The sequence below is a fragment of the Astatotilapia calliptera genome, chromosome 12 (assembly GCF_964374335.1).
Source record: "Astatotilapia calliptera chromosome 12, fAstCal68.1, whole genome shotgun sequence".
NCBI classification, from domain to species: Eukaryota; Metazoa; Chordata; class Actinopteri; order Cichliformes; family Cichlidae; genus Astatotilapia; species Astatotilapia calliptera.
This window is the reverse complement of record NC_137433.1, coordinates 37,377,573-37,400,739: the sequence shown is the minus strand read 5'-3', so window position 1 is coordinate 37,400,739 and position 23,167 is coordinate 37,377,573. Positions and strand designations below refer to the sequence as shown.

At 41.2% G+C, this 23,167-nt stretch overlaps 1 protein-coding gene across 1 annotated transcript in view; it reads left to right on the top strand.

Annotated features, from left to right (window-relative positions):
• The window catches only part of mapk1 (mitogen-activated protein kinase 1), a 34,330-nt gene extending 18,834 nt beyond the window's left edge, over nucleotides 1-15,496 (top strand). Inside the window, exons 2-9 of the mRNA XM_026186221.2 lie at nucleotides 5,281-5,463; nucleotides 6,516-6,705; nucleotides 6,995-7,111; nucleotides 7,399-7,513; nucleotides 8,460-8,591; nucleotides 9,603-9,712; nucleotides 10,816-10,944; nucleotides 14,735-15,496. Of these exons, the coding sequence (XP_026042006.1) occupies nucleotides 5,281-5,463; nucleotides 6,516-6,705; nucleotides 6,995-7,111; nucleotides 7,399-7,513; nucleotides 8,460-8,591; nucleotides 9,603-9,712; nucleotides 10,816-10,932 (964 nt within the window). The 3' untranslated portion in view covers nucleotides 10,933-10,944; nucleotides 14,735-15,496. The remainder of the gene's footprint in view (nucleotides 1-5,280; nucleotides 5,464-6,515; nucleotides 6,706-6,994; nucleotides 7,112-7,398; nucleotides 7,514-8,459; nucleotides 8,592-9,602; nucleotides 9,713-10,815; nucleotides 10,945-14,734) is intronic.
• The last annotated feature ends 7,671 nt before the right edge of the window (nucleotides 15,497-23,167 follow it).

Genomic DNA, 23,167 nt, shown 5'->3' with positions numbered 1-23,167 from the left:
TTTTCGTCTTTTAAAAGCAGAAAATATTCATTTCACATGCATGCACATGTGAATCAGAGCATAAGAGTCCAGACAGATGAAAATCCTGTCCAAAAATACAAATCAGTAGATTAGAGGTGGTACTTCAGACTGTTGTGTCTGTGTGTTACTCAAAGCTAACAGGAGGTTTTACTCAAGAAAAGTCCAAATGGAGATTTGTTTCACAGCTTTTTTGCACTAAAGGTTTGTCATCCAGAAATATTGCCATTAAATACTGGCTTCATCAGAAAGTGACCTCCAGCACTTACTGGGCCAGTGTGAAATGACAGGAATGAGAATTAACACCTCATAGTCTGAAGCCGTGGTTCTCAGCTGGAAATAAGTGAAATGCCCATTTCAGGTCAGGGAGGAGTTGCTGCCTCAAGTGGAGGAGTTCAGGTATCTCAGAGTCCTGTTCACGAACGAGGGGAGAGTGGTGCTGTACCGGTCTGTTGTGGTAAAGCGAGAGCAGAGTATTGATTTACTGATGAGTCTACGTCTACGTTCCTCCAAACACCTCAACAAGTTCTGGGTAGTGACTGAAAGAATGAAGTTGCTGGGAATGAGCTTTCCTCTTCCGGTGGCTCCTCACCGGAAGAGGAAAGAGAGGGAGAGAGGGTGAGGAGCTGCGCATCGAAAGGAGCCAGTTGAGATTGAGTTGACAGTTGACTAGAGTGCATCCTGGAGATACCCTAGGTGAGGTGTATTGGGCATATCCGGTGTGGAGGAGACCCAGGGCAGACTCAAGAGCTGCTGGAGAGAATACGTTTCCGGCTGGCTTGGGAAGGCCTTGGTTGTCTCTCTGGAACAGCTGGAGGAGGTGGCTGGGGTGGGAAGTCTGCACTGCTTAGACTGCTGCCCTTGTGACCCATACTGGATAAGTAGCAGATGCATAGATGGATTTATGCTGTGAAATAAAGTGAAAGCATCAAAGTCTTCCAAAATATACATTTTGTTATACCATCCAGTACTGCTGCAGACCTGCTGTTCTAAATGCTTCCAAAGTTAGGGACATATTTATCTTTGACCTTTGACATATTATCAGTTTCATGAAAATATTTAGCTTCTCATGTCTGCCATTTCCACAAACTAGGAGGAGGCTGTTGTACCATTGACTGTTTAAAAACAGTACGAGGATATGATGTCTGTGCCAAACTGCCTCTGCCCTGGATCGGATTGCAGCTTTGATGAATAACTACTGTCGTTGCCTGCTTCTCTGTACATGAGGGCATCTGCTGGTGTAGAACAGTTACATGGAGAACTATTTACTTACCTCCCACACACACACACACACACACACACACACACACACACACACACACACACACACACACACACACACACACACACACACACTCCTCTCACACAAGTGGAAAGGAAGGTCACTCATATTTCCCTCACAGAAGGCTGGCACACTTGTGTTTACATTGCAGTCCTTACACCCCCATCACTATAGCAACTCATTTTCTTATTTTGTCTGACTACGTGGGTGTTTTTCAGTCATTTCTGTTGTGTGTAATGTGCCGAAATAAAACAATGCTTGTGTAGATGTAAACGATGAAGCTGAGGAAGATGATAAAAGCTGCAAATTCTCTCAGTTTGTCATCCCGAGGTGCAGCTGCGTTGTGCAGTTTTGCTTTTCTGGTTGTACCAAATGGGGTGAGATGAGCTGGCAGCAGTGATTTGCATTTCCTGGCAGTACTAGGTCAGCTGGACTTGGTTTGGATGTGTCATCTGAAGATGTTTGATCATTTCGCACACCCAACACCAGGCTGTAAATTAATCGTTCTCCATGACGTATGTAGGCGGGCTCAACTTCTGTCATTATTATTCAGTTTTTAAAAAAAAAAACAAAAAACTAGAACATACAAAAAAACAAAGTGCTTTTATAGTCAAAATTGCAGTCATTCATGCAGACTAATAATTGGAAAAGATTAATTGAAGTCGACTCCTGCATATCTTCTTATTTATTTTAGTAAAGTGTGTTTGCTTTTGTTTTGGGTTTTTTGGTAAGGCTGTGAGATTTAGGTTGAGACCACAGCGTGGGTCTGACACAGCCATTAAGAGTGAAAAAAGCCAGATATTCAGCAGTGGACATGTCTGTACCTGGGGTAGTGTGGAGGAGGTGTTTCAGCACAGGCAGGGCTGGATATTTGAGTGGATGAACACTGAGCCTGTTGGGTGCGAGCATAATCACCCACATTTTTCCACATAATCACTAAAGATACTTTTTCTAAATTAAAAATGTTTCCAAAATAAGTTACAGCTGTGAGCAGAAACTGAAGAGGAAAGTACTCTTGATGTCCAACATTTATATATTGTGTTAAAAAGCTGATTCTAGGATGTAAAATAAAGTCAATGAAAGCACTAAATTTGTTGGATCATTTTATGATGAATGGAAATGTGATGGCAGTGAAGTTTAGATTTTGTTTTCTAAAAGGCTTAATGTGTCCCACATTCAAAACATCACATCTGCTTTCTGCTTTGGAAATTATGGTCTCTGCACAGTTGCACAAGAGAAAATAAGACAAAGTGGGCAGACTAAACAAAAATCCAGCCAACATGTTTTTACTAGTTAGTACAAATAAGTGGTGTCATTCTTGGAAGTAAAAACCCTGCAGAGAAAAGTGCTGATACACAAACCCTCTTCATGCCAAAGGGTGTGCTAGTGTTTATTTTTCCCTTTCAACATCTAATCTCACACACACGGTGTTCATGTGCTGTGGTCCTGTCTTTGTTTATGGCCGCTGGAGTTGCATGGTACATAAAAATATTCCAGCACCTTTGGTCAGGGCGTCTGTCAGTGTCTGTAGGCAATGATTAGGATTGGGTTTTCTGCTTAGCCACATGCGAAGTATGACAATGAAGTGTCGTAGACTAATTTTGGAGTAAGAGTTTTGAAAAGGCTTGCAAATGTTTTTTCCAATATAGTAACTGATAAGCGTATTTATTATTTTTCCCTGAGCCTGGATCTGCTGGAGGTTTCTTCCTGTTAAAAGGGAGTTTTTCCTTCCCACTGTCACTAAAGTGCTGCTCATAGGGGGTCATATGATTGTTGGGTTTTTCTCTGTATGTGTTATTGTAGGGTCTACCTTACAATGTAAAGCACCTTGAGGCGACTCTTGTTGTGATTTGGCGCTGTGTAAATAAAATTGAATTGAATTATTTTATTATTATCTATATTTTAATCATACATGTTTGTGTAATGAGCCTTTACCTTAGTGAGGGATCTCTCTGCTAAGGTTGACCTCTCCTGTGAAGAATGTGTGATATGAAAGTAGCTAGCTAAGCTTTGCATGTTAACTCCCTGCTCCTTCTCTAAATCTAGCTTTAACTTTAGATCCTCCATACCCGGCATGCAAGACGGCTTCCTAATTTCCTGAAAATGTTTTGTCTTTATCACATTCCAGATATGGTTTGGTTGAAAGCACTTAAACCGGTTGGGTTTCTATTAGTGGTGCAACGGATCACAAATCTCATGGATCGGATCACGGTTTTAAGTCACAGATCGGATCAATTTTCGGATCGGCAAAAAAAGGAAAAAAGAGAGAATTTTAACATTTACTTATTAACTTATTTAAGTAATTTTTGCCTATTAAAACCTTCAACTCAAGACTCATTCCATGGAACTGTATAAAAACAAATTAAGGTGCAGTACAGGGCTTTGTATCTACCACTCCGCTGTGATATAATGAGCGGTCACGGTCACGTAGCTTTCCGTTGACCTGCAGCTCCACCCATTTTTAGTTGGGCAACAGAAGATGCCTGGGACAGTTCAGCCATAACTTTAATCTTTTCCTGCTCATACATGCCTGGAACGATCTTGTCACTGAAGTGGACGCGCAACGGGATATCATAGCGTGGCTCAAGCACGTTCATCATTGTTTAAACCCCTTGTTTTGCACAGGAGAGTACAGCCTCATGTCTGCAGCTAAACACCCCAGTAGCTTCTGTAATAGCTTTAAGCGGTCGAACTGGGCAGCAAAGGGCTGCTTAAATACCTCAAACTCCTCTGCTCCTCCACTTGGACCACTAGCGCTGACCATAGCTATCGCTTGACAGACTGACCACACTCATACTTTTTTTCCTTCTTTTTCGAATCTTCGGATCACGTGTGTGCCGAACCGTGGAGTGGGATCGGTTTGGATTATGGATCAACCGTGATCCGCTGCACCACTAGTTTCTATATTGCTGTAGTAGTTCTCGTGTAAAAGCTAATGTGCTACACTTATCTTTCCATTTTAGTGTGTGCTTACTGTTTTACAATACTTTTAATTCAAACCTAGCATTTCCTGCCGATTTGACTTAACATGAAAAACTTTTCGCTTGCAAACCACAGGAAGGAAGTGGCATTTGTCACAGAGGTTTGAGCGGGTTTGATTCACACAGCAATGTTTCTTTATTTTTTATCTGCCATTTTCATTTGTAAATAATAGTTAAAGTAACGGTTAAAGGTTTTTTGGTCAGTTGTTTTTAAAAATTGTATGGTACCTTTTTCATAAATCCTTATTTGGGATTATACGTGACTTTTTGGTGAATGAACATGTGGTCTTTTTGTGGAATAGGTTTTATTGTTGTCTTCTAAAGATAGTTATTAGAAGTTAATATAAGCTACAGTATCGTGCTGGTATGTGACATGTGTGGTTCTTCAGGCTGCACTTGTTGAACTTGCTTGGCCCAGTAAGCACAGAAGCTTAGAGCTGGATATGGAAGAAATTGATTATATCAAGTGTTATTTTGTGCGATATTGGTTATAGCTTTAATATTGATTACATTGACTACAGTCTGCACAGTCTCCACCAAACATTGACTTAAGGCAATTAAAGGGGGAAAAAACCTTGATTCCAGGTGTGGAAGAGAGGGAGAGTCCTGAGCAGTTCATCTTAGTGAGGTGTGCTCCATCAGCTCAGTGACCCTTGGTCTGTATTTCTTTGATTGATTCTCATATTTACCATCCCAACTTGAAAACATGGTTTTCAACATTTGGATAATGGCTGTGCTCAGTTTTGGGCACAGCTGGGCATTCACAGAGGAGAGAGTGTGACTCACTTTCACCACAAAGGCCATGTTCTTAGCTATGTTAGCACCATCACCACAGCGAGAAAGTCTTGGTCACCTGCGGCCTTTCTGTCCTAATAAGTGGTTCTGAATCGTAATTATAAATTAATGCAGTTATTGCACATATCTGGCATTTGAGTTTTATGGATTTAAAAGGTTTGCATTTTTGTCTTATTTTGGGGTTTTTGTTTTTTTTAAATACAGCTCTGCCTACGACCGGGAGAACAAGATACGCGTGGCCATCAAGAAGATCAGCCCCTTTGAGCACCAGACCTACTGCCAGCGAACCCTGAGAGAGATCAAAATCCTTCTGCGCTTCAAGCACGAGAACATTATCGGAATCAACGACATTATCCGTGCACCGACCATCGAGCAGATGAAGGATGTGTATCCTCACTGAAGCATGTTTGAGTGTAAAGCGTCTCATTCTTGTGTTTGATGGTTTTCTTTAGCTGCTGGTCAGATTGGTATTACCACCAAACGTTTGTGGTCAAGAGGTTTTTATTTGTCTTCCATTACATAATAGCCACCTGTCGCCATACAGTTGGCAGAGATGCTTTTCGCTGTAGCCAAATGGTAGCAGACTATCAAGCCTGCAGGCACTGTGTATAGTTTTACACTGCGTCTGTGACTGAAGCCTGCAGCTGCTCAGCCTGGCAACACAAGCATGTGCCCAAGAACAAATACTAAATTGCACTGGCTTTCTTTCACCAAGAGTCGTCAGGGAGGTGGAGTCCACCTGGACCAGTTTCAGTACATATTGGCCTCAAGAGCACCAATCAGAATCCTCATGCTTAGGGACTTTGAAACTTGACTAAAAGTCCTAAAAGACCCAACAACTGATCAGATAGTTTTGTATTTTTGCAGCTGTGCATCCGCCTTTGCTCTTATCAAGTCTTCCTTTAACAAAAAAAACAAAGAAACGTAAAACAGTGAATAGTTTTACTGAACTTAAGTGTCAGTGAGCTTTCAGCATGATGAATACATTTACCAAAATTTACCATACTGACTAATAATGGCCTCGTAAGTGAGTCATGACTATTGACTGTCTGTAAATGATGTACGTAGTCACTCTGACGCCACACGTTAGATTGTGAAACTCTGTTTTGAATCCTCAAGTGTTTTGTGTGTGTGTGTGTGTGTGTGTGTGTGTGTGTGTGTGTGTGTGTGTGTGTGTGTGTGTGTGTGTGTGTGTGTGTGAACATCTTTGTGGGGGCCAAAAATTGTAAGTTTACTCTACTTGTGGGGACCAAAATGTCGTTTTAGTGTCAGGGTCACGATTAGGTTAGGGTTAGGCATCCATTTTTGATGGTTAGGGTAAGCGGCCAGGGAAAGCATTATGTCAATGAGATGTCCCTGCAAGGATATAAATACACACGTGTGTGTGAGTGATTTTTTTCAGTATAAAAGCCGACTTTCCTTAACCTGGAACCGTGCAGATATATTGTCCAGGATCTAATGGAAACAGATCTGTACAAGCTCCTGAAGACTCAACACCTGAGCAATGACCACATCTGCTACTTCCTCTACCAGATCCTGCGAGGGCTCAAGTATATCCACTCTGCCAACGTACTACACCGTGACCTGAAGCCTTCCAACCTTCTGCTCAATACCACCTGTGATCTCAAGGTAGCGTCTCAAGCAGATGCTGGCTTCATTTAAATGCTTGTTTTCAGGCACTTACCCTTAAGGCCCCATTCAGATATTTTTCTTGTCACGGGAAAGACCTCCTCGTATGGTGGTTTAACTAACACCAGACATATTTTCATCATGATTTCATGATTAAATAACTTAATGTTGTCATAAATCCTCACCAATACAAATCTGCTGTGGAGACTCTCAACGTTTTACAGCCTATAATTTTTATGTTGTGTCCTCTAATGTGACAATTTCTTGTGCCTTTCTCATTTTTTTGTAGATCTGTGACTTTGGTTTGGCTCGTGTGGCTGATCCCGACCACGATCACACTGGTTTCCTCACAGAGTACGTTGCCACTCGTTGGTACCGAGCTCCTGAGATCATGCTCAACTCAAAGGCGAGTAGAGTAACAGTGGAGTATGTTTAGTGTTTTTAGGTTTTCCCAACTTAAAAAATACTTTGTGCCCTCCATTGAAACGTGTTGATTGGAAAACGACGACCCTGTTAGTGATAATATCTTTAAACTTTGTATTTCTATTTCAAGTCTTAAACTTTAATTTCTAAATACTAGTTGGAATAATTTAAAATGACTTGCAGCACTTGATAGGCACATGGTATATTAATGCTGTGTATAACTAAGTTAGTTACTGTAATCATGATTATGTCTGTTCTACTTGATTTCAGGGCTACACCAAGTCCATAGACATCTGGTCAGTGGGTTGCATCCTGGCTGAGATGCTGTCCAACAGGCCAATCTTTCCGGGGAAGCATTACTTGGATCAGCTTAACCATATTTTGGGTAAAAATAAACTTTGCATGCAGTAAACATGTAGAACTTTCCATTTTTAAAAATTCAAATGAGTTGTGTTGATGTGTAAGTCCACAGAGGCTGACATTTAGCCCATAGGCCACAAAATTAAAGCCTCCTGCAAAATGAATCTGCCAGAACGGATCAGAGATGTTAGGGTTAGGTTATGGGTCTATAAGTCAAACACACATCTAGATGAATCCCATGATCCCCACAAACCGCACACACCTGAGTCACTTCTATTGCTCCATTGTTCAGCTCAGGTGGTGGCTGGGGTTCAGCTGGGGCTCTGTGGCTGTGTAGTGCATTGCTTTGTGGGTCTATCATAGCAAGCATTGAGGTTTTCTCCAGTTTGAGCAACAGTGGCCATGTAATCAGTAAACGTCTGCACCGGTTACTGGTTATTCCAGTTATTCCCTCTTGGATTCCTTTTGCTTGGTACTCGCTGCCTCATACTGGGAACCTGTTTTGTTTTGGAGATGGTCTGACCAAGCCGAGTCCTCCATGATGAACTTTGTTTTTCCTGATAATGAATTTGTTTGGTCTGTATTTGTTTGGTAGTACAGTGTATCATTATGGTGTGACTCAGCTGCGTTATTTAGTCTGTAAGAAAAACTTTGATACCTTTAGACTTCACACTCAGTCGCAACAGCTTCCTGGTGCCAGTCCATAGATACCGTAGACACTAATATGTCCTTATCAAGTCGGACTTTTTTGTCTCTTGGTGCTAGACCACATGTTGCTTCTCCCATCTGTCCGTTCGTTGTGCGGTCTGAATGTTTTTGTCCGTTTTTGAGAATTTTTCCTTTCAGTATAAACTTTTAGCGGAGGCTCTGCAAATTGTTACATATCATATCATTTATCATTTTACATATCATTTATTTATCATAAAAGAACAAAATCTGATTGTCTTTATGATTTTCTATTTGTCCTCCAGGAATTCTGGGTTCTCCCTCACAGGAGGATCTCAACTGCATCATCAACATTAAAGCCAGGAACTATCTCTTGTCACTGCCTTTGCGCTGCAAAGTGCCGTGGAACCGTCTCTTTCCCAACGCTGATCCAAAAGGTAAGAGGTGGAATCTCACCATAACCGCAGTATTTGGTCATCAGGGGATTAGTAAATGTTAAACATTTCCTGAGAGAATTTCGTTTTATAGAGCGGGGAGAAAAATGATTGCCTACACCTGGCTCACCTCATACACATCACATTACATTCATGTTGTGTCTACTTCTTTGATGACCTGTGCCCTGGCACAACACACAGCAGTCACAGTAGTCACAACATCTGGACTTTGGGGCTCAAACACGCTCACTACACTCTAATGATGTTTTTGCAGGTTCAGTTGGTTTTTCTGTGCATGATGGTTTTCTGTCTCCTTCACTGCTGAAATTAAATCAAATCATTCATAAGAACAGTGCTAATAAAGGCAGAGTGCCATTTCAACATAGTGAGAAAAGCTTTAGTAAAATCTTTGGTAATCACAATGTGAGTCCACCAACAGGCAGCCTGAAGCCAAATTCAGAGAGAAGCTGATGATAATATTTACACAGTGTAAATTTGAGTTTACTTAAGAAAAACGTCCTCAGAAGCTGTAAAATTCACGGAGAGAAGCTGAATGATGGATTTGGTCAAACTCAAGAACTGTGGCCAAACCTTTACTCAGAGCACAAAAGCAGTGCAGGTGGATGACGCGATATTGCTCTTAAATCCTTATCTGTTTACAACACTTCACAATGAGTCACCACATATTCACCGTATCACCATGACATCTTCCAAACTGATATCATGCAGTGACACAGGCTAACACAGATGTTTATTAGAGCCATTCTGCAAATTCAGTAGGCTGAACCCCTCATTGTCACACAGTATTAAGGTTGGATGAAGGTTGGATGAAGAGATGCATCAAATTCGTGTTCAGTAAAGAGCTGATCAGAGGTGGACTGACAGACTTTGGTGTCAAAGGATGGTTTAAAAAAATGATAACATGTTGGATGTAGACTAGGACCTCTAGTGGACAGACAAGGATATTGTTGTTGTTTCAGAGTCACCTACAGTAAGTCCATCTTTGTGTTACAGCTCTGGACCTGCTGGACAAGATGTTGACCTTTAACCCTCACAAGAGGATCGAGGTGGAGGAGGCGCTGGCACACCCCTACCTGGAACAATACTACGACCCCACAGATGAGGTGGGTCAGGCATCTTGTGCTATATGGATCACCTGGGTTCAAAAAAACAGCACAACTTTTGTTATTTTACAAGATGATTGAAGAGCAGATTTCCAGCTTTAATTCAAGGAGTTCAGCAGAAGTATTGAACTGTTTTAGCAGGTGCTGTATTCCAAATGCAGTTTTTTATATATATATAAATACTGAGTCCTCCATTTTCAGAGGCTCATGTTCAGTTCAGGCCTGATCCTCAACATGAGGTTCAAAGATAACGATGGGAGTGAAGACCGTCAGAGGGTGAATGTACGCTTAAAAGTGTAAGAAAAAATATTATGGCATGAATTGTGCTTGTAGTTAGAAATTGTTTTTAGGTGTTCAAATAAAGTAGAAAAGCATCTTACAAGAACCAGTCGCCGCTAAAACGAATGAATGCACTCGTCAGCAGATGCATCTGAAATACCACAGCAAGCAACTGAAGTGGATGACTGCCAAATTATTTTCATGGTTAATAAAAACAGTTTCAGAGAATTTTGTCACTCTTGAGTAGGTAAACATATCAAAGTCTGCAATCACGAGCCACCAAATGCAACCTTGTACACTCAGGACCAGGAAGGCCAGATTAGACTGGCAGCAAACGTCTAAAAGAGCCTTCAAATATTCTTTGGAAAGATGAAATCAAGAGAAAATTGAGGAGGAGAGAAACGGCTCATTAACCCAAAGCACACCACATCCTCTGTCAAACATGGTGCAGGAATGTAATGAAACGGGCCACACAAGATTTCCATTAAATATTAAACACAGTTTTTATGTTTAAAATTGTTAGTTTGTTCAATTAATTTTGAGGCTAAGAAAATGGAAATACAAATGTCTGTAATTGCAAAACAGTTGATGCAAATTTCCATTGAGCTGCTTGAATTAAAGCTCAAACGTGCACTTCAGTCATAACTTTGATCTCAAAGTGATGGTAGTGGCGTTGTCCAAAAAGCTGCCTGCATGTTTCTCTGATCTAAAAATGTTCTTAATTTCTTTTGTGGTTGTTTGTGACTTAGCTGCTCTGTTGGAGCCAAACCTAAAGTCTCCATGAACATTTACCTCACTCTGCCCTCTTTGCTCTCTGTCTTTAGCCTGTTGCCGAGGCCCCATTTAAGTTTGACATGGAGCTAGATGACCTACCCAAAGAGACGCTGAAGGAGCTCATCTTTCAAGAAACTGCACGTTTCCAGCCCAGCTTTAGGTCCTAACATCCCACACAGGTAAGTACACATCACTGCAGCCCAACTTATAACCCTAAACTACTGAAAAATAACCTGCAGGGGCTGGTGACACAAAACTATGAGCAATTTGTTAAGAAGTACACAACAACCAACTTTTCCAAGGTCATAAAGATCAGGGAGATCCTCATGACTGTCCCACCTCCGCTGCTTCAAAGCGCGGTGGAGTGAGTCGTGTTCCCGCGTTGAAATCTGCTCAGGATCACTGGGGTTAAATTTAACAGCTCATCTGTTTAAGAGCTGTAGTCAGGACCTCACAGAGTAAGTTTAAATTTTGCTTTTGTTGAGTATGAAGCCGAGGTACTGGACAGGATAAAACCACTTAAAACCATCCATCTAAGCACTTTAAACGTAGTGAGTTGTGCTTTACTGCCATCAATTTGTATCCAAAGCAAGACACAAAAATTGTTCTGTGGTATGAAATTTAGATTTTTCAATATGCAGCATTTACCATGTATTAAGACTTATTTTTTCCCTATTGCCAATGTGTGAATTGATTGTAACGCAAGTTAAATTCAGTATAGTTTAGTGTGAAGGGTGTGGGACAGATATTCCAAGAAACTCTAAATGATAAGACTTTAATGTTCCTTAGCTCATGCCTCGCTTCGGTGCCTCTGTTCTGCTCCCACACTGTCAGCAGTGAGCAACACTAGTAATAATAATGGATTGGATTTATATAGCGCTTTTCAAGGCACCCAAAGCGCTTTACAATGCCACTATTCATTCAAATGGCTAACCTGTGTTAGCCATTTGAAACGGACGAACGTTCTTTGGTTTTGGGAATCAAACAAACCCTGAGCTAACGCTGGTTTGCCGGTTACAGGGTATCTGATGTACTGTCTTTAAGTGGCTGAGGTCATCAGTCCGTCCTCTCACACTAACCAATGGCACATACATGAAACATCCTGAAGTTGCATCTAGCTCCCTAGCTCCAGATTCTGCGGTTGCTAATGTGCCATCTGACCCACCTTAGATGTTTGGTGACTGGCCAGTCACCCTCACTTATGACTGATTATAAGCTGGTTGGAGTTGTTAAAGTAAACCTCAGGGGACTGCAACAAAAATGCTCCTAACAACAAAGCTAATCAGACTCCTTCAGCTGAATATGGACATTTTACAAAAGCTAACAAAAGGAAAGTGGCTAAAGCTACCGTGAGCTGTGAGTCAGCCTCTGGCCAGCAGCTTCGGTATGAGCAAAAGATTAATTATGAAAAAGTGAAAAAGGCTCATGTCCTGTTATCTGGTGAAGTCATAAACATACTGGGAAGTGACGCAAGTATCTGATGTTTGCTGTGTTATAGAAATCTGCTGCACCTTCTTTTGTTTAAGATACAACATCTCAGCTAAAGGTGTTTTTCTGTGATTACTATCAGGGCATATACAATGCCAAACACTTTGATATTTGTTTTCTTGTTTCTATGACAGGTGATCTGACAGGTTTGTTAAGCACCGTATGAAAGTTTTAATAACTGAAACTGCATCAGTTGAATATAAATGGCATAGAGGATCAGAAACCGGCATCGCTGGCCTGGGTGTTTGCTCCGTTTTCTGATGACTTGTGTGAGAAAACCTCCAAAAGTACAGTCAGATAGAAAACCTCAAATTCGTGTTTTGCTGATGAAACTGTGATGTGCATCACGATACCGATTCTCTGTAATCGTGTTGATATTCTTGGAATGAAGGTGAAGAGTCGCATGGCGTCATTAAATATGCAGACATCATTGTGCAAATACAATCAGCTGATTGTGAGGGAGTCAGATGGGAGACGAGCTGTCTGTGCAGCGTCTGACAGTAATAACTTTGTCATATCAAGAATTATTATTATGTAGTTCTAAAAGTTTCTTTAAACAATGTAAACTACCCAGTTTATTGTTGCAATGTAATTCTTTATTTGACAGATGCACTGATGCTAAAATGGATACTCACCACTCTTAACAGCTAAAGTGTCATTTCCTTCAGAAAGGATTTTGGCAAATTATACAGTTAAAAACACGTCTGGATTGAAATGAAAATTTGGAGAGATTGTTTTTGTTTGTCCCCTCCCTCGCTGATCTCTGCTCACCACCAGCTGCTTCCTGACAGGCCTCCTTTTGTGATAATAGCTATCAGCTCTACATTTTATAGCCCATCATCCTCTTTGTGCACAAGACGGGCTGTGTGTAATTACTGTGTTTCCACTGTGCATGTCTTGAAGCATAACACGAGTGCAGTGAAAGTGAGTCTGTTGTGCGACACCTCCCAGATTAGAGCACTGAGCATGTTTGCATTTTTTTAGTTCCTTGTTTCAGTATCTGCAGATCTGGTTATCTGTAAAAGTGCTGCCTTTCTGCGCTGCACTCATCTCCTGGGGCCTGGGCTGTCAAGCAAATGCATCATAGCCAGGGTAGCTTTCCATTATGTAGCTTTGCTTGATCTAACATCAGCAATCAGGCTAAAGGGTCACGTGAACACAGTTATCAGCTGCATAAGTCTACCCGGGGTTTATCTATGCAGCACGTTCACATGAAAGAGGAAGAGTTCAAACATGGACCGGGGTTAAAAATAAACTCGCTGTGAAACGTACAGGAAAAGTATAGCATTATAAAATTGACTGATTCTTATATAGTGCTTTATACAACAGCCTCATTCGCCCATTCATACAAGCACTTTCTTCTATGTTTAAGTGATGTGGGGTTAGTATCTTGCCCAGGGATATGTGGCTTGCAGACTGGAGCAGCCAGGGATCGAAGCACCGGCCTTCCGATCAGTAGATGCTGCTTTACCTCCTGACCTACAGCCTCCCCACAAAGCTACTGTATGACTGTGTGCAGGCGTCAGCACTAGATCTGCCAGAAGGTTCGTTTTTGCCCCCTGCTGCAACAGCAGTAAGCGCCAAAATATTATTTTTGTAATTATAGGCGAGATTAGACTAAAATAACTATTTAAGTGTTTTATTAGTATTACAAATGATTTGGAGTGATTTCATCACAGATCAGAAAGGGAAAATATATTTCGAATCTACAAATAAATGGTACAACAAACACAATAACACAATAATGTGATTATCTTTGGACGTCGATGAAGTTTAAGACTGAAAAAGCACCATTATATTAAAAAAGTTTGAAGCCAGGATAAAAAGCTGTTAAGTGACTTCTCAGTATCACAGCTCTGTTATTAAGACACCTGCTGCTTCATTCATCAACCCTTTGAGGTCTTGCTTCTGCATTTAATCTCTATATTCTGCTACATAATGGTGGGCACGGTGAGCATGCTTCATTTTCTCTCTTTGAGTTGATCCGTTCTCTTCCGTTCGTTTAAAAAAAAAAAAAAAAAAGCGTCAGAATAAATAGCTGCACATGCGAAGGAGGAAATGGCGTGACTGACAAGCCAATCAGTCGTCGCCTGTACCTACATTTCTAGGGAGTTGCATACATGCCAGGTCACAGCATAGGGTTTGATTTATGATGTAACCGATGAGATTTAAGGCGGAAGTATAAATGATGACCCTGAAGCTGTGATATAATAATGCTACAGAGAGCTTTTTAAAACCATCTTTCTTACTGTCCCCACATGTTAAACTCTAAGTTGCCCACAGGTGTAAATGTGAGTGGGAATGGTTATCTGTGTGTGTTGGCCCTGCAACAGACTGGGGACCTGTCCAGGGTGTGCCCCGCCTCTCGCCCTACGACAGCTGGGATAGGCTCCACCCCCCCTCTGCTGGATGCTCAGTGTTATGAGTCTTGGGTTCAGTATGGCGGCTCATCACGGCGTCTCTGTTTCCTTCTCCTTCCAGATGATTCTGCGGACTGGCTCCTGCGTTGCCACTGCTCCTCCCCGCCTCCACACTGTTGCTGTGATATTTTATTATTCATTTTTATTTTATTTTTTTTAGTTTGGGTTTGTTTTTGTTTGAATGCTCCTCTGCCGATGTCCACATCTCCTGGATTCCTTGGGTCTCACTCGTCAAATCCACTTTGCTCAGGAATGGCGTCAGGAATCAATCAATCAGATCATCCTCCGTTTTGCTTTCTTTTTCTCTCGTTCTCTCTCGGAGGTGAGGACAGGTGAGGGGAGGGCGGGGTCACATCACAGCTTACAGGGGTGGTTGGGGTTGTGTGTTTTAAGCCAAGTTAAGCATTTTTTTTCTACCTGTGTGTCTCAAACAACAGGGGTTGGGGGGGAGTTACTATTCAAGACCTTTAATGTCCAGTTGAATGATGGTCATAGACTAGCTGCTCTTTTCTCTGCCTTCATTGCACAAACAGCAGAGGGTTACATCTAAGGATCATTGATCGGAGTTTTCTAATGCTCGTCGCAGTGTTACAGGGGATGCAGTCTACGTTTTTTCTTCTATTTAGAAAAAAAATCCAAATTTAACAACCTGATTTATGCAATGAAATCACTGAATCAGCCAGAGGGTCTGCAGGCAACAAGCCATCAGTCAGTGAGGACCTATGTTTTATCAAACGCTGTATTTTAATTAACACACACAAGGCCCGAATGCAAATGTATACCTATAAAGACATATATAAATATATGGCCTAAAGAGTCTTAAGATATTTTAAAGGTGAGAATTAGGATTTCCTGTCTCATCAGCTGGAGGAGGAAAGTGTCCACCTTAGCTGTGAGGAATTTCCCACACGTCTGTATGTACAGGGTGGTGTTTTTCATGGTGGGTTGGGGGAGCTTTACCGCATCAGGACAAGAATTCAGTTACCGCTCAGCGCTTGTTTTGTCTGGAGGAAATGTTGTTGTGCCTCCCCGTTTCTTTGTCTTCTTCTCTTCTTCTTTGTGAGTTTCTGTTGATCTCTCTCTGTCTCTCTCTCTCTCTCGCCTTGTTAGAATAAAACTGTGCCCTTTGCATGACTGTTAAAAGCTCTGTATACAAAGACGACGATGTTAAGTGCCACACAAACCGGGCGGATCTGCCGGGAGAGCGCCCAGGCTCTGTCCATTCTATCTTTTGTGGTATATCACACTTTACACACTCACGGTGCTTTTTGTCCTCTTTCTTTCTGTCGCTTTCACAACCTCTCTGTCCATTTTTCTTCTGTCTTGTTTTTTCTTTATTTCTTCAGATTTCAACTTTTTGTTTCTTAGATAAACTCCATCTGCATGCTGTGAGACATCTTGTTGTGGTTGCAAATAGGAGAATAACCATATAACTGTATTTATGCCAAACACACACACACACACACACACACACACACGTACGTACGTTTCCTGAACCTGACAAATGGGATCCAGGCATTATAAAGTTAGAAATTATACTCAGATATAACAGATCATGCTTGTTTTGTTGTGGGGTTTTTTGTTTTTGTTTTTTGTTTTTGCTTTAAATTGCACATTTTAACGCTGATAGCCGTTAGCAGCGTCAGCGCCAGCAGCCGACTGCAGTAAAACTAAAAAAACAAAAAGAAATGCAGCAGAAGTCAAGACCATAATTCCACTTTTTGTCAGTAACTGCTGATTAAAGACTGTTGAATTTGAAGGTTTTATTTCAAGTGAGAGGAGCCTAAAAATAACACATATATCTGTGTGTGTGTGTGTGTGTGTGTGTGTGTGTGTGTGTGTGTGTGTGTGTGTGTGTGTGTGTGTGTGTGTGTGTGTGTGTGTGTGTGTGTGTGTGTGTGTGTGTGTGTGTGTGTGTGTGTGTGTGTGGGTGAATTTGGAAACTTTTGGGGAGCAAAAGCGGGATGAAATCCCCAAAGCTTCAGCTTGTTTAAATCTATTCGGCTTTAATGGCACACCTGACCTTAGGTTGGGTTGCAGAACTGCATATTCAAATTGAAACCTCTTGGTAAGGTGTGCATGACTCGTGTTAGTTACGATATTAAAACATTTCAGAGTACATCAAATTTAAAATCTACCTGAATGGATTCTTCAAGAATCTGACTCTGCTGCACTTAAAGTACAAAATTGAAATCTTTTATTAAAAGATTTTTCCTTTTTCCCCCCTGCATGTGGTCAGTCGCAGAGGTAAACTCATGATTTTTATGTTTCTCTGAGGAGACGAGCCAAGTTTAAGTCGTTTTAAAGTTGATCTCCCCGAGGGCGGAGCTGCTCTGGTCGATAATAAATCACAGAGCCAAAGAACCTCAGTTTTACTTTTTTAGTTCTGACCTAAATGACATTAGACTGAAGCTGAGCGGAGCCACGACAGGACGCCAGAGCTCTGCTGAGATGCACTCAAGCCATAATCGGTCAGCCAGCCAGCCCATTGCACCTCTGACTGTGATGTCACGGCGTACTGACACCTCCCTCGAGTACACGTCAACATCACTGCAGCCACGTGATGTTACGCCAATGAAAGTGGCAAAAACGAACGTTAAGACTCGAGATTAACGCGCTGACTTAAGACGAAAGCAAATGTTTTCTGGGTCTGCTGAGTTTTCTGGAAAGAACATGTAACTTTGCACAAACTGACGGATAATTGGAGTCGTCTTTAGAGCGAACCGTTCATTGAGAAGCAAAGATGGCAAATTGATGAGAATCCATGAATGGACACAAGCTTCAGGTAATAAATGAAGTGATGCAGTTTTAAAGGTACTTTCTGCAGTGACCCTCTGCAGAGTTTAATGAACTTTTACCACTAGGGGCAGTGTTACCCATCGACGTGTTCAGATAGTTCCAGATATGTGCCCCTTTTCTCGTAAATTTAGTTTTAGCCCTGCCCTTTTCCCTAGAGGCCGGTTCGCGACCTCCTGTCAGTGTCTGTTTAGATCACGGTTTTTACTGGCTGGGTTGCTGAGAGCTGCAAAGAGGGCGATGCAGTCACCTGTAATTTATCAGGGAGATGCTGACTAATCAGCCAAAACTTGGAAAAAACAGCCACTGAGTAAGTTAGTAACTTGGTCTCATTGTCACAGGTGTTTGCAGACGAGTCGGCATGTTTCTTGCAAACTACGGGACTTGCCTGTCACAAGGTCTGAAACTACTTTGACTTAATAACAGCACGCAGCTTCCTGCAGCCTCTCACCAACCATTGTTCTACCACAGCATTACTCATCAGTCGACCTTACAGCAGCCGCTCAAAATCGTAACCTGATGAGCTGCGGATGCTCTAAGCCTGTGTGACTGAAGCCCTTAAGCTCACCTGGTTTCATTGCGCCATCTTGTGGTATAAACTCAGATGGCAGTACAGCTGGCCCCCAGTTCAGTTTCTGCTGATATTGCATAAACACGATAGGAAGGTGTTCTGAACGTGAAGTCAAAGAAGCTGATTCTTCATTCTGCTGACAAAAAGTACCTTTCAACACGTTTTTCCACCAAGACAAACTTTATTGTAGTTTTTAAAACAAAATCAAACAAATCAGCATCAGAGGAAAAAAAGAAAAATCCACATAAAGAGGACACACCTCAAACCTTGACTGCTTTACAGAAGAGAGTAAAACTTTGTGACTTTCAAAAGTTCAAAAAAAAAAAAAAAAGGTCCAGCTGAACACATTTCCCCAGTGATCAGGGTAAAACTGCGTGGTCTTTCGGTAAACTCACAGACCTGTACAAATAAAGTTTGCTTTGTAAATGTATACTTTAATCTTTTGGATCAGATTTCCCTCTTTGCTAACATCTGAAAAAATATTATTTTTGGTTCAGTTTGCAGAGATTTACCTAAAAAAAATATAGTTCATGACCAAAACTCTGATGCAGAAATGACAGTTTTTGCACTCAAATTAAAAGACGCTGAGATTCGTCTGTCCCAGTGCTCCAGCGCTCGCTGCATACACCCGTCTGTCACACGATTATTAAATGCACTTGCTTCTACAGTACTTGGGATGGGACTTGTAATCCGAGGTGCCTGCCGGGACTTGACTCGCCTGTAGATAGCCTTTTTTGGGGGGGCGGGGGGGTTAGCGAGAACATTAAGGGCACTGGAAATCTTACTGGGATTAGTTGTATAAAACAAAAAAAAAGCTTCTGCTGAGTTCTTTGTGCAACCTGTCTGTTTGTGCCTTTTTTGATAGTCTTGATATCTGAGATTTGATGTGCAGCTTTCGTTCAGTCGGGAATCCGTTGTAATTGCAGTATATGCGCTTAAAAATGAATACAATCAAGTCTGGGGGGTGGGAGGGGTTCGGGGGTTATCCTTACCTTTCATTTCTGTAAATTTTAAAGAGATTTGTTGCCACAGCTGTGTGATTTGTGACTGTATTGAAAAGATGAAAAGCAAACATTTTATTTTATTTTTTTGCGTAACACTTTTTTGAGATTTTTTTTTCCTTTTTGGGGGGGGGATGTTTTTGTGCAGATATTTTTATTGTAAAATGAATGTTATGTTTCTATCAGACACTAATCTTGTTTGAGTTGTCTCCAGTGGAACTACTTCACTCTGTATGTTTTGATCAGTATAAACCTTTAATTGTGTAGTTAACATTTCTGAAAGGAAAATAAATAAATAAATAAATAAGATCCTTGGTTGTATTTTTAAGGGTTTCTCTTCAACCTGCCATAGAAATTGTTCTGAATTGATTGGTCAGTTTTATTTTGCTGTCGTGTGAAGGATTTGACTTGAACGAAGCGTTCACTATTATTAAAGACTGACTGCTACTTTGAAAGATCTGTTCTTTAATGTTTTTCTTTGCAACTCTGCCATGACAATTAAATAGACATTAAAGTTTGTGCTGCGTTTGAGGTGTTTCCTGCCAGCACGTATCAGTCCTGGATTCTAATTGGTTGTTGGACAAGCAGAGGTACATGCGGCTGCAAGTCAACTCTACTCGGCACCAAACCAAACCCAAAAAAGTACTCATGGCCGAAATGTTTGACAGCATTACTAATTTAGTTTCATCTGCTTTTATGCTTCAGTTTGTTTTTAACATCGTTCTTCACTTTATCATTAACTGATAAAAACAAACAAAAACAGCTCTGCACACTGACTCCAACTGATGATTTAATCCTTACAACTTTTATTTAAAAGCAACATTTCCATCGTGCTGAGGAGGAGACATGTTTGAGGAAGATCAACTGGATAAAAAACTTTGCTTTAACCACAGAAAACCACTGGAGGCGCCGTCTTCAGCTAAAAGGATACTTTAGGTTTATTTTGTAAGCTGAGTGGGCCCCAAAACGGAGCGATGTCCCGGTGTCTGGAAAAACGCACAACCAGTCCGAATGAAAAGGCTGGAAATCTATAAATACCTGAAATACGGAGTACAGCCTGTAGAGGGCGCTATTAAAAAAAAAAAAAAAACACACACATGGCAGAAAAACTTTCCAAAGGGAGAAAATCCTTAAAGATGTTTGGTTTTTTTGTTTTTTTTAAATGTGGTGTTTAAATGAAGCTCTAATGCATCTTATACAATGAAATATTTTTCTAGTATAAACAAAGACATTACTTTTTTGTATAATTTGGGGGGCTTTTTCATTTCAGTTAAATAGTTTTAATACAAATGATTGATTACAGGCTGATTGACAAATACTATCCCAGTTACCCAAATACCATCTCCCTGGTCCTGATCTCTAAACCTACTGATGGTGAATTCTACAATTTTAATGCCAAGTGTGGCGTAAAAATCTGATGGAATAAAAATGACGTATCCACAATCACTAAATACTGGATTTAATATAAGCAAGAGCCCCCAAATCCAAATAACACCTGTGACTGACACCTCCCATCACTCACAGCAGTGTTTGCCTTGCTCCTAACACACTGCCTGTAAGTGCATTCCAGACTCAATAATGACATTCCTGACAGTTGACAGGCTGTTGTTACTCTTTCTAATGGACGTTTTGGTGCTTCAGAGGGCTTTTCAAACCAACAAATGATACAAAGAGGCAGAAACGTTCAATAAAAGCACAGAGCATATGGAACATGTTGGAGTCCACATTGAGGGATTAAAGTTTCCTTTGAAACTACATTCTTTCCTGTGCCAGGAACCCATTTCAAGCACAGCCCCAAGGTGCTTCTGTCCAGTCACAGGCTGGATTGGCTCCCTTTAATGAAAGTAGGCTGGATGATTATTTCCGCCTGAAGTCTTTACAGTGTCAAGGATGAGGTTTGTCCTGTCACAATGTTTAAGAACGCATTAAAGCAGTATCATCTGCATACATAAAATACTCTTTAAAATATTAAGAAAAAAGCAGATTAATAGTCCACAAAGTGTGTAGTACATGCAGCAGAGTCGGTCCTGAGTCTTCCACCTACCTACAGGGTTGGTGGGCAAATTGCAGGGGGTCTATACGATGCTCGTTTTGTGAGACCATGTACCTCTCACCAGGTGTTCAAAGCACTTTGTGACCAGTGATGTGTGACTGCTCTAAAGTCTTTGTGGACTTTATGGCAAATACTATTAATAGTAAATAAAAATGACTGATCATAAGGACAGAGATGCTATATTTTATTTGAAGATATATTTTCCCAGCTTCTTCTGTTTATTTTCATGATCTTATATGATCATCATTGTATACTCATCGTTTTCTGTCCCAAACTGTTACCTGTGTTTTCTTTGAACTTCAGCTGGGATACATTGGTACTTTTCTTTTCTTTTTTTGTAAACACTCGAAATATGTGTCATCTTCTCATTAAATGAGTAAGAGGGGTCACATCAGCATAAAAGTATTTACAAAGATTTAAGCATGTTTCTCAGATTCAAAACCTAATGGCATTTGAGGATTTATTGATTTATTTATTTTTAGTAGCATAATCTTTTTTTTTAGAGGAAACAACAACTTCAGCAGTTTTATACTGTCTTTAGGAAAAAGTCATCCATAGAGAATTTATCACCTAAAGCGGGACCAAACCAACTTCAAAGGGGACCAGAAGTATTCACGTTTTAGTAGTACTCAGTGTGTCCGGTAGGTGGTGCTGCGGTACAGTTTAATATGATGTGCTGCGGCATGTCCCGTGACTGATTCATAAATTCAAAACCTCATTCACTTTTTTTCAGCTACAAACCAAAGCAGGTCAGAAGTTCGAGTCTTTTGCTTTTAATTTTGTAGTAAATTTAAAAAGCATCTTCGTTCATACTTATTAATATATTAATATCGCAGAGAGATGTAAATTTAACCCATGACATTTACGAAGGTAAAAGCAGATTTTGCTGTATGAAAGCAAAAATATATTCAAAATTATTCAAACCAAAAATAACTGCAGTGAAGACGTCACTGAGCAGCGATCAGATGGATTCATTTCTGACGGCTTTGTTTACCAGCTTTGTTTCGACCACGTGCTTGCAATGTGTCCACGCATGCGCACTAAAGTATTGTTCTTATGGCACGCGTATCGGTGGCGCGCGCAGCCAAAAACAACCACCAGCCACGCGGGCGCGCAGCCACTTCCCTGCCCTCGAGTTGATTGGTTGTCATCGCGTCTCCCCGCCCTCCGCTGCAGCTGATTGGGTACATGGAGATCTTTCTCCTCGCTGATTGGACTCTATTTGTAAAGCAGGCTTTGTAGCTAGGCTGCTGTTGCCTTCACGTACCTCTCCAAACAGCGAATTTTAAGGACGAAAAAACACAAAAAACACGTCTTTATTTGCCTTTGTGTGAAGAGTAACAGCGAAATGTTCCTTGTCACAGTGCTGTTTGACTGGCCCGGTAAAGGTTGTATGACATGTAACATATGAAGAGTCATAACACAAATGAAAGGAGAGGGACGATTGGTTAGCCAGCAAAGAGATGCAGGAGTGAATTGTGGATACATATTGTAGATTTTACTCTCTCACTTTTAAGCCACAAATTATACAGCTAAGAAAAAAATAATAATTAAAACACCAGAAAACGAATAACGTGAAATAAATGGAAGACAGAAAACTGTTTAAGCTCCTGTTTTTTTCTTGGATAGTTCTAGAAGTTTGCATTTGTGCGTGTGTGTGTGTGGGGGGGGGGGGGTCTTTCATTTCTCATTCTTGTGCTGAAGTTGGATTCCGCGTGGTTTTCTCACGGGCTGTGTCTGACACCCGCCATTTCCTGCGACACTTAAACGCATCACCGATAGATGGAGATAAAACTGCGCCTTTTCTGCACTTTTTTTGCTGAAGTTTTCCTTCTAAGCGTGCGGCGCTGACGCTAAAGAGAAGCTGCAGACACCGAGGCGACGCTTATAATTGACAGATCCGCGGCCGTGAACGCGGCTGTGCGCGCATCAGAGAGCTAATTAGGATTTCAGTATAAAAAAGGCCGCAGTCGGGACAGCTCGGCCTGTCCTGCCGCTGATGTCGGAGAGCTGAAGGTACAGAGGTGCACCCCAGCATGCACTCGCTCTGATCCCAAACAAGCGGATGGGATT